The 12595-nt window shown below is 42.1% G+C and overlaps 1 protein-coding gene across 2 annotated transcripts in view; it reads left to right on the forward strand.

Annotated features, from left to right (window-relative positions):
• Positions 1-12595, forward strand: part of adkb (adenosine kinase b) — a 136680-nt gene that overhangs the window by 92836 nt on the left and 31249 nt on the right. For both annotated transcript variants that reach the window (XM_085360810.1, XM_085360811.1), the window contains one exon: positions 597-767. In XM_085360810.1, coding sequence (XP_085216936.1) covers positions 597-767 — 171 coding nt within the window. The remainder of the gene's footprint in view (positions 1-596; positions 768-12595) is intronic.

The following is a 12595-nucleotide window of genomic DNA, read 5'->3' on the forward strand; positions in this document are numbered from 1 at the left end:
GTGTGGCTTGCAGGAGAGTCTCGCTTCAGGTTTCCACCTGAAACACAAAGGTGTTTTCTTACCTGATTTGTATTCATTCACACAATGAGTGGGCCTGCCTCTCTTGTTTCCAAGTAAGGAGAGTCCAGACAAGACTTTTGTTCGCCCTATCATCGGATATGTGCATGTTGCTTCCTCCAGTACAAGCCTTGGAGCTCAGCCACAGGCTTTGTCCTGGATGGATTTTTTCCTGTCCTTTTTCCTCTTCTTTGTTGCTCCGCTTATGTTCTAAGAAACCATTTCAGATAAGTGTTTGAGCACTGCAGTTTCTTTTTTTCCTTTTCCTGCCCTTTGGCTGCTATGTTATTTCAAGATTATCAAGCCATGTCACCCTAAAACTACCTTGTCAGAATCCAAAACCTACAAATTAGCTGTTGGAAGTGTTTCAGTTCACAGGAGCCCGTTACAGTTCAGTCATTTCTGGGCCTATGTACCGTTGTCAAAACACTGATAATTCTGCCTGTGCGCAGGCACTGTACAGATTAATTTGTTTGATTTAGCTGATGTCAGTCAAACCCACGAAATTATAATGTAGTAAATATTTTCTCTTGTTTCAGGGTTTTTTCCTCACTGTGTCCCCGGAGTCGATCGTCAAGGTGGCAAGACACGCTTCCGATAAGAACAAAATTTTTTGCATGAACCTCTCGGCACCATTCATCAGCCAATTCTTTAAAGAGCCCTTGATGAAGGTTATGCCTTATGTCGACATCTTGTTCGGCAACGAGACGGTAAGTGAAACGAGACGTGCATTCAAGCCTCTTTAGGACAGATATTTCCAGCTTATTATATTTGTTTTTGCAAATTTTACAATTGAAATTGACAAATTCTTATATTTGGCTTTGAGACAAGCTGATTTAGCTGCTTTTCCCTCTTCCTTTCTTTTGATTGGCTGCACTTTGCAAACAAGAGATGTGAACAGCAGGTTTACAAGTGCACAGCTGCTGCTCCTGAATGAGATTTCCATAGTAAGGATGTCCCTCTTCTCTTTGACGTCATACATGGGGAGTATGTAGAGCAGTCTGAAGCCTGAGATTTCGGTTCACAGACGTTACCTGAATAAATGCTGACCTCATAAGGTGGCACTTTAGCCAGGTTTAATATGGTCACCATTGTAACAGTATGTATGACAGCTTGGATTACCTCCAAATCCTTCAATGTGACCTCAAATCAACAGCTAGGTGGCAATCAGATTTTCCAAAAGGACAATGATCCCAAACTGAAATGGATAAAGCAGGCTAACATTAACCATCTGGAATTGGCTTCCACACGCCTTGACCTCAACCCTATTGAAAATTTGTGGACTATGCTTAAAACTTAGGTCCAAACCAAGAAACCAACCAATTTAGAGGAACTTGAGCAGTGAAATATCTAGCCAGAATTAAGCCAGAAGCTTGTTGAGGGTCAGCAAAAGCATCTGGTTGAGGTTCAGTTTGCTAAGGAAGATTCAACCAAATATTAGTAGGGGTATATATTTGAGCCTGTATGTATAATTTTACCTTGTGCAACAATTTCTTGTTTTTTAGTCGATAAAATGTGAAATCATTCCGCTTTATGCATAGTCACGCTAACATTGCGCATTTAGCCTTTTTGTCTCACCACAGCGTGTGTCAGATTTAGTACAGTAGCATTGAATGAACAAAAACTGAAGCATAATACTCTTGATATAGATATTATACATAAACTACCTATGTTCTTAAACACTCAGATATGAAAGTGTGGAGATATCAATCATTTATTTACTTAAGCCTTTTTTTCTGCTTAAACAGTTTAGTGTTATTCAATGAACTATAACACCTGTTTATCGCACTTCTGTGTTTTCTCTCGCTGGGGGTTCGTCCTGTCTGAGTGCTTCATATGTCGCCATGTTTAAAGTAAAATCAAAGGGCTGTGTCCGACCTTTGATTCCACTTATTGCTCTCCTCAGTATCCATTTAACGTCTCACTTCTCGCTCACTATTAAGAGATGAATAAAACCGAGCGCGTTAATCAATCATCTCACTTGCGTCACCATTCCATCCCAGTTGATCTATCGATTTTTCTCCGCTTTGTGGAAGCGAGTAGGTGATTTGAGGTCAAGCTGTGGTCACAGAGTGTGCTGCTGCTGGGAAGTATCCTCTAACAGAGCAGACGAGCTTAACTCTGAGGACAAACTGCACCTTTGGGGGCAGGCGCAAAGCAGAGGGAAGTGGAGTGGATGTTCACTGGGCTGAACTTGCCTCCCCACTGCTAAAGTTACTAAACAGAGCCCTGTCTTCAGGTTAGAGATGGGGTCTGCAGACCGGGACAGAGCTGGAAGAAACTGCTCAGCATTTGAGGATTTATTGCCATTGCTGACTTCAGCTTTTTTCCCCTCTTTTCCATTCCCAACATAAGACCTCCCTTTTACATATGCACCTCTCTCTCTCTCTCTTGCTTCCTAATTGCTGTGAGGAACGATTCTGTCTCCTTAAACCGTGCTGTACATTTTGCAAGCGTTATGTATTTTCTAGTGGGTGGTACTGTAACTGTTTGTTTAAGAAGTTTGCTCACACCTCCAGTCATTACGATTTAATGACTCCGGATAATTGCAATGTATGTTTGTTGAAGTAGATTATCTTTCGGAGACTCTGTCAGGGCTCGCTTTCTGAAATTGAACCTGGCTAAGAACACCAAAATAAGAGTTTCAGTGAAAAGAAACAGAGGGCTGATTAACTGCTCAGCCGCCTCAAGCAGTGAGATCTTCAAGGGTCTGTATAGGACTAATGCCTGTCCAGAGTGTTTTGACTCCTTTTGGCTCCCCCACCCCCTCACCTCTGTATTGGCTGCTGGGAGGGGGGAATGACTGCTCATACAGTCGAGCCCCAGACCTCCCATTGTGCACAAGCCAGACAAGGTTGCCGGTCATGCAGTGGTGCATGGTGAGTGACAGGCAACAGAGCCGCCTCGCACACGCTTGCCCCTTCCAGCCCCCCCGGCCGTCCTCTCGCCCCAGCTTCCACCCCCCAATGTGATGGATAACCCTCAGCCCGCGATGCTTTCATAACAAGTCAGTGACAGTCAGGATCATGCAGGCTGACTCCTATAGCCTTGCAGAATGTGCCATAAGGGAAGGCTAATGTGTCTGCTTGTCTCTGCCTTCCTCTCCCACACTTACTGAGTCACGATACAGAGCTAGTCTCACTTGGGGAAAAAAATGTTTAAAGCAGCTGTAAGATCTCATGTTTTGAAAATGACATGTAATAAATTTGAGCGAGATCGTTTTTGATTGCCACCTTATTTTTCCACGACTGGGAACTTATTTCAGCCAGATCACAACTCACGTTTAATCATTTTTAAATTCCCAAACAGTTTTGCAACACGGCAGACTTCAAAACATGTCAATAGCCTCTGTTTCTTCTCTTGTTTTGTTTTTCCTCTCCTGCCAGCTTCTGATGTTGAAATGTGTCTGTGTTTGAGTCTACCCTGGGTAATTCTGCTATAACTGCTGGTACTTGTTTTAAACCTGGCATCAGCAGGCCCTGCCTGCTCTATCGGCAGCCTCGTGCTTATATAACAGTCTCCCATCCATCCTGTAATTACTGCCTTTTTGGGGCATAGTGTAGTGTCTGTTCCTTCACTGCTGAGGGGAGGTGGAGGAGGAGGAGGAGGGGGGCAGTGCGGTTTCTGCGTTGGCAGGACCTCGGAGGTGGTGCCGGCAGAGGCGCATAGACATCAGACGCTACTTCTCTTAATTGGCAAACATGTCGTGTGATAACCTGGGAACAGCACCGGCCTAATTGAGTCCTCCTGTGCTGTCCTCCTCTGACTACCTGACATGGAACCCAGGGCATTACATTTCCCTCCATTTAATGGCCGCAGTTAATTAGGCCCGAATGAGGGAATCATTACCGCTGGAAAAACCACATGCCAGTGGATTCGCCGATAAAATTAGCCACAATTTGCTTTTGCTATTTGAGCATGAGAGATAAACCACACAATGGGGGGGGAGGGAGGACTGGACCATTACTGGTGGATTTGTTTTGTGGCATTTTAGGCATATCATAGACAAATGGAACGATTAATCAAGGCTGAATTATTCACCCTGACTGATATTTCTTTTAGCCAGGATTCACAGCTTTCTCAATTTAGATCAGTCCGTGTGCTTCGGCTTCTCTTTCCCCTGTCAGAATGTTTTAAAAATGCGCTTCCTTAATAAAACAGTGCTGCAGATGATGTGCTTAGTTTTTTGCCCCACAGCCAGTACCGAACAACCTCCTCACTTCTCAGCCATTAACATTATATACCACCCCCATACAGGAGCTCTGCATGCTTTCCATTGCTGTCCAATGCATTCTGCACCTCCACACTCAGAGGGAGCTTATTTATATGGGTCCCAGCCCCGTCTTCCAAACGAGAGACAGCCATTGTAATTGAATACTCAATAGGTGAGCCATTTAACAAAAGTGGAAATGGCGTTCGGCTATGTATTAATGTGCTTCGCCGAGGCAAAAGGAGCCATCATCATTTCAATGTTCAAGCTGTTTTAAAAGAGCATTTAGCCTGCCATCTCTCCAGGCCATGAGAGCAAAATGACACGGATTTCTTCCTCCTCTGTACTTTGTGTGAATGTTCCTCGCCTAATATTTTGTATGGTTATCTTGCTTATTTTCCCATCCATCCTTCAGCACCTCTCAGTGATCTAGGTGGAGGGATACAAGCAACTCCACAGAAGGTTATTGTCATGAAAAGCCCCTCAGGTCTTTTGGCTCTCAGCCCTATTTTTCTCCATCTACATGCATTGTGCGTATTTGTGTGTGCATGGGGTGGAAGGGGGGATCTCTAATGATTTTTCCAGGACAGACTAAAGTAGATGTACAAGTGTGTATGTGTGTATGTATATATAAAAAAAAAAAAAAAAAAAAAAAAAACACCCAGCACGCCCCTGCGGGCGGTTTATCCTTCAAGCTCGGGTCCTCTACCAGAGGCCTGGGAGCTTGAGGGTCCTGCGCAGTATCTTAGCTGTTCCCAGGACTGCGCTCTTCTGGACAGAGATCTCCGATGTTTTTCCCGGGATCTGCTGGAGCCACTCGCCTAGCTTGGGAGTCACCGCACCTAGTGCTCCGATTACCACGGGGACCACCGTTACCTTCACCCTCCACATCCTCTCGAGCTCTTCTCTGAGCCCTTGGTATTTCTCCAGCTTCTCGTGTTCCTTCTTCCTGATATTGCTGTCATTCGGAACCGCTACATCGATCACTACGGCCGTCTTCTTCTGTTTGTCTACCACCACTATGTCCGGTTGGTTAGCCACCACCATTTTGTCCGTCTGTATCTGGAAGTCCCACAGGATCTTAGCTCGGTCATTCTCCACCACCCTTGGGGGCATCTCCCATTTTGACCTCGGGACTTCTAGGTTATACTCGGCACAGATGTTCCTGTACACTATGCCGGCCACTTGGTTATGGCGTTCCATGTATGCCTTGCCTGCTAGCATCTTGCACCCTGCTGTTATGTGCTGGATAGTCTCTGGGGCATCTTTACACAGCCTGCACCTGGGGTCTTGCCTGGTGTGATAGACCCCAGCCTCTATGGATCTTGTACTCAGAGCTTGTTCTTGTGCTGCCATATATATATATATATATATATATATATATATATATATATATATATATATATATATATATATATTAGGGGTGCAACGATATTCGTATCGATATTGAACCGTTCGATACAGTGCTTTCGGTTCGGTACGCGTATGTATCGAACAATACAACATTTGTAATTTATTTTATCAACTTTCCTTCTGACGATGCTGTCTGTGTGGAGCGCTCAGTGAATCTGCGTTCGACTACTCCGCCTAGGCTGCACTGTCGAGCGCAGATCCACTGAGCACTCCACACAGACAGCATAGTCAGAAGGAAGAGCGCAGGGCACCTCCCCCACCCTCATTCAGATCTGGCGTTTGGAATTATTTTGGTTTTCATGTGACGTATGACCCTGAAGGTAAGCGAGTCATGGACTAAAGTAAAACAGTATGTTGGATGTGCCATGCAATGCTCAATTACATGGGTGGGAACTAGTGTGTTAGCGCAGTTAGCTCGTTAACGTGTTGGCCGTCTAGCCCCACGCACGGGGCGATCGGCGGTAGCTCGTTAACGGAGATTTGCCATGTTGTGGTGTTAAGGTCATTTCAACGAGATTAACCTGAAAGCACTAGTGGGAACACAACGAATATGACTGCACATTTACGCCGACATCATCCTAGTGCAAAGACAAAAACAACAAGCATGCTACTAACTTTAGCCGAGTCATTTAGACAGCTGTTAGCACATGATTCTCCTTATGCTGCTGAGAATATAACCCAGAAGAAGCGGATAGTATAGCTTTTATTTTGGAAAGAGACATTTCTCTGTAATAAACTCTCTTTTCCAAAGATGCATGATTCCTCAATCAGATACAGGGCTTGCAATATCGCTAGCCTGACGTCCTGGGGCTAGCGATTTTTTCAGTCGGGCTACCAAAATCTATCTCTTCCCTGCCCGTCGGGCTATTGTAGGAAGGAAAAATATATGTCAATGCTTTTGCATTCTTTCAGAAATGTAGCTGGGTAATTATGTCATTGGCATCGGTGAGCCACTGTCAATATGTGACATATTGAAATCGCGTTTGAATTTGCGCTTGTTTTTTTGCTTTCACTTTGCAATCGCGCGAACTGTGTATAGAGAGCGACAGCACTGATCTGTGAGTGATGATAATTTGTGCACCAATTCCTCTGACATCGTCTTATTAATCGTTAGCTTACTATGCAAACATGACAAGTGAAATCTCCCGCAGCTTAAACATGTGAGAGGTTGATCGCGCAGAGAATCGCTGAGCTAATGTGAGTGCGTGTGTAAAAGCAGCAGGATTTATATTTGACTACGATGACCTTCACAGACAGATATATATTTTAGTTCTGCTGAGCCAAATAAGACAGGTCAGGGTGAAGAAGTGACAGCCAAAGAAAAGCTTACCACAAAACGGAGAAGTTATGACAAATCAGACTATAAGGCAAAAAGAAAGTGCAGCTTTATGGTTTCATGGACAAAAGAATTTCTGTGGCTGCAATATGACGAGCTAAATAACCAGGGCTGCACATAAGTGGTCCGCAGGTGCGCATTCGCTGTCAAAATAAAAAACACGCACAAGGGTTAGGGTTAAATTTAAAAACTGTACTTTTGAATTAAAATATATATTTATAATTTTAATAAATGACAAATTAAAAAGGCATGAACATTTTTTTTGTATCGAAAAAATATCGAACTGTGACACCAAAGTATCGAACCGAACCGAACCGTGAATTTTGTGTATCGTTGCACCCCTAATATATATATATATATATATATATATATATATATATATATATATATATATATATATATAGTGTGTGTGTGTGTCTGTCTGTCTGTCAATGTGTGAATGGAAAAAAAGGGTGGCAGAGGAGATACATGGGCAATACGGCGTCATTTCTTAACATCTCTCTAGATTCGTCATCTGGCTTTGTTTGTTTGATAGACTGCTTGGAAGCCTTATCTCTGTGGTGAGACCCGTGGCTGTTTATCACCTCAGTGACGTATGCGGGACTGTGGAAGTACGTGCTCTCTGCTGTCAGTATGTGTAGGTGATGGCAAGTTCACTAAAGGGCCCTTAGGGTATTGATGGGTGTTTTTTTTGCACAAAAAAAGAGGAAAAAGAAAAAAAAGAATAGGAAAAAGAGTTTCCCCTTGACAGCTCACCCACAGCAGACTCGAGATGTGCTTCTCAACGGTAGCTTGGGGAAAATATGCCGTCTACTGCCTAAAACAAAGAGATGCGAGAGTCAGATTAGCGTGTTACTGAAACAGCTTTCCTTTTAGGCTCTTCTCTCTCTCCTCTCCTGTCAGAGCTGTCTGCAGAGAACGAGGGTGGTGGTGGTGGTGGGAGAACATGAGACATTAACCTCTATGTGTTTATTCACAAGGCCCCACAGGCCAACTGGGAGGATGAACACAGAACCATCTCTAAAGCCGGCGAAGCGGAACAATCACAATGTGTCATTGGAGGAAAAGACATGAAGTATTAGCTGCCGCTCTCCTTTGTGTCTTTCACAACTGAATTTTAATTTAATGTGCTATTTCTGTGATGAGTCACATGCCTTTCGTTCAGCGCCAGAGTACATTGACCCTCAGTGTGACGTACAGTCAGTGAGTTGTATGATGAGTCATAGCCGCATTAGCTGTGATGATTGGCTAAATGCAAAGGCTGCCTTGCTTTTATTTTTGCTCTTTTTACTTATTTCTTTTCTCTTTTTCTTTTCCTGAATACTACCTCATACATCCGCCCTCCCCAAGACCCAAGACAATTGAAATCAATTGTTTTCTTTTTCTTCTTCTTCTCTCACTACTATAATCACTATTACATGCAGCTGGGGATAAGAAATCACATTAAACATTCTTGGATTTAAAAAAAATATGTAATATGTTGGCACTGTTGAATTTCCTTAATTGTCGTGTGTACTTTGCTTTAATTGCATCAGTCATTTCCTCCTGAGTCTCATGTTTCATCAGGTTACATAAATGCTAGATGTTCATTTCACACTGACAGCGGATTAAAGTAGATCTTTTGTTTAATATATATCTATATATATATCTATATATATATCTATATATATATATCTATATATATCTATATATATATATATATATATATATATATATATATATATATATATATATATATATATATATATATATATATCACATACCAAATTTTGGAACTATTGGAAGTTCAGTCATGAAATTACAGCCACAGTATTTTGCTTATGGAGCCAGATGTGTGCTTCGTGCATGAGCTACCTACATCCTTGACTTTTTTTCATATCGAATGTAGCTTCAGATATGGATGAAAAAAAATCTTTTCACATATTTTGAGAGGTTTTATTTATTTTAAAGTTTAAGCTTCCACTGTTCAAAAATCATTTATTTTGTGCAATATCCAGCTATTGGAGAAAAAAAAAAGAAAAATGACAAAGTAAAAAAAATATTTATAAAAAAAGATTTATTTCTTTGTGGAAGCTGAAATGTATTTATTTTTTTAAAGTATGTGTTCATTTTTGTTGTTAAATTGGGTGAAATTTGACATTCTCATTCTGAGGCCATCGTCACAAACTTTTTTCTGTCAGATTAAACTACTGATGGCCTTGAGAGGGCACAAATCCCCACATGAATTAGTTTTACAGCAAAAGGGTAAATAATACTCATCCAAAGACATGCATGTTAGGTTAACTGGTGATTTTCGATCAATTATCGCTGTGGATGTCATCAAAAATGGAGAATCTTTGTGTTCTCTGGAGTCCAGGGTGTAACCTGTCTCTCGTCCTCTGGGATAGTCTCCAGATGTAAAAGTGTGTGGATATGTTTCATTTTTTAGAAATGTCATGAATTGCTAGATAAGGACCCAAATGTAGAGACAAGAGACTGACTGAATAAAAGTTGATATTATATGTCAGATGATGAAAAGTCCAAAATAAGAGAATAAGTAGAAGGAGTGAGGTTAAAAGAAGATGAGACAGCAGGGAAGACAGCACTATTTATACACATGAGCGCAATTAGGAGATGTGGACACAGTAGCGTAACGCGACACAGGTGACAATAATCAAAGCCAGTCAAGCAGATGGGGGAAGTAAAACTAGAAACAAGACACTTGCGACAAGAAACTGTCAAAATAAAACAGGAACTAAGAACCAAAACTAATTGGAAAAATGCAGAAACATAAATTAACTTAACATAAGAGAGCTGAAACAGGAGGACCAAATGATGCTTTCAAGACGGGAAACACTGAGGGAAAAACATTCCTGAAACTAACACTGACCTATAACAAAAATTAAAGATTTACAAAAAGCTCACTAAACAAGACTGTAACACAAAACCAGGGCTCTGTTACATGCAACAAACTGATAATAACCTTGACCAAGTGCACAGGCTTAAAGGTTAGGCATTTGTAATCAGACCCTAAAATCTCTATCTGCATCTTATAATGTAGATTGTTAAAAACTACAAAGTTGACTTCCACCTCTGTAAAAGTGTCTCTAACTACATAAATAATTCAAGCATGGCTCTATTTTTTTGGAATTTTACATCATATTGATCCACCGTCCTCTGGAATAAACGGAACGAAATAAAAAGGGGGAAAAAAGGAAGTTAAAAGAAACTGAATGGAATAGCCCGAAAGTAAATGCCAAAAGTATAACTGGAGCTTAAATCTCAGTGGTATAACAAACACTGCAGCAAAGGCGTGCATGAGGTGTATAGCCAACTTTACACCGGGAACCTCTGGATTAGATCATCATTAGGCAATCTGCCTGAATACAGTCATCCAGTTCAACAGCATGAAAGCACGAAAAAATGAACTGATGAGCATTTCAGATGTTTATCCGTTAGATATAAAAACATTTCTAACCCATTTGATTGCAACGTGAGCAGAATGAATCGCTAATGTCAGTTGTTCACAAATATTTATGCACTGAGGGTGAAGTTGAAAACCAAGAGCAAAGGTGTCTTTTACTGTTTGCGAACTAACTTTTCATTTGTAAGACGAAGAGGTTGGGAACTACTTTACTCAATCACAGAAAGTGTTGCTGCTGTTAAGCCATCAGTCGTCCTGTGTGTGCGCAGGCAGAGAGAGCCATTCGGCGCAGGAGAAGAAGAAGAAGAATGGTCTCACTGACATTCCTCTGTTTTTCCTGGCTGTCTGTTTGCGAGTCATAGTACTTTAGGAGCCAGCATGGCTCCACCAGAGGAGTCCGACTAACCACTGTAATTGTGCCGTGCCATAGCCGCCTTCCCCAACCCTGGGACTGAACCATGAAATATTTGAAAATGCCGGGGTTAAGAGGGGGGTCGTTGGCAGTGCAATGTGAAATGTGAGACCATAGAGCATCTTTAACAAGGGGGCAGATAGAAAGCCCGCCAGCCAGCCAGTCGTGCAGCCAGGGCACACATTGGAGTTCTCTGAAGGAGAATAATTATGGATGTAAGAGGAGATATTGCGCTGGGAGCAGATCAATAGTGCCCACGTACTGCTAGTGCTGAGGTGAGTATATTTCTGTCGCAGCAGGAGAGAGTGCAGGATATCAGCTTGTTGCTATAGAGCGACTCACAGAACTTCGAACACCGGCGGGCTTCCCAGATGCCCTTACAATCCCGATGCCCGTCCTCCTCCCATATCACTGCTGCTTGGAGTTTGGCTGGTTGCTTCGCGCCCCCCCCCCCGCCATCTCCAATCCTCTTATCCACACAGAGTTGGCGGGAGGACTTGCCTTTGTCTACTCATGATTGTATTCCGACAGTCCAGACTATACTGTCATGGTTTCCAGTGTCGTTTGGAGGACTCCCCTATTCTCTGGATAAGAAACTGACAAAGGCAGAATCAACAAGCGTAATCTACTCACCCGTACTACCAAATTAATTAGTTGTTCCATGGACAATGAACCTGTGAGCTTATTTTAGAAACGAAAGCGTCCATTTGTTTCCACTTGAAGTGAATGAAAGGATTGTTTTCTCTAATTTACAGTCGTCATGCAACGTGCAAAGTATTTCCTTCTAGATGAGCCATGTGGTTCATTTGCTTTCCCTGCAACACGTATCGCATGGGATCTGTGCATACATGTAGCCTTATTGTTGAAGGGGGCTGTGCCTGCCGTGCAGATTTTGATCTGGAATATGGCCATATTGACAGATACCATATTGAATATCGTCTCAGTTTTTCTATGGCCAGTTTATTCAAAGATCTCATGTCCCCTGTGCGCACAAATGGTTTGAATTATTTTGAGAGGTTTTTTTCCTCCCTGGGTTTTTCATTGTCTGAGGCATGCAAGTCCCTCAAGAGCAGATCTTTGTTTCTCATTAGGAGGTAAATAGAGCAGGCCAAATGCTCGCATGTTTATTATACACAGGAGGGTATGGTCACTGTTCTCAACAGCTCACTGCAGGGGGAAAAAAAGCTGTTTGCTTTCTTGACCTTTGTCTGCACCGCCTGCAACCAAATGTCTGTTGAATTTACTGGATAATAAGCTGCGAAAAATTGATGGACTGAAAGGAAGTTGGTCTCAGCCTCATCAAAAGTTTTTCCTAAAACACATTTCAACAAAAAGTCATTTATCCAGACAGAAAAATCACCATTCAACATAACCACCATTCAAAGGTCATTATTTGAAGTGAAATTTCCACAGAATAAGACAGCGGCAAAACTATGAAATATGCAAGAGGAAAAACACCAGGATAACCATACTGGGTTGCACAAACATGATAGCAAATTTCCAACATAATAAAAGCAGTTAGCAGGGACCAAGAAGTAGGTTTTGAGGTTTTTGAGCAACATTTGTAACCATTCAGATGACATCTTTGGTTATTTCAGCAAGACAAAAGTCCAAATCAAGCCTCAAGTTTATGCTGCACCAGTTGATTGCAGAACCTTACTGAGAATTAGTACCAAGACAGATTTAGTCCAAGTCAAGCGTCAGGTCTATCATAGCAGATTTCAGGTATAATTTCTTGTCACTGAAGACTCTCAGGACCAGGTC

This window comes from Diplotaxodon limnothrissa, linkage group LG8 (assembly GCF_057381915.1).
Source record: "Diplotaxodon limnothrissa isolate DT_005_m linkage group LG8, D_limnothrissa_male_GT1.1, whole genome shotgun sequence".
Classification (NCBI taxonomy): Eukaryota; Metazoa; Chordata; class Actinopteri; order Cichliformes; family Cichlidae; genus Diplotaxodon; species Diplotaxodon limnothrissa.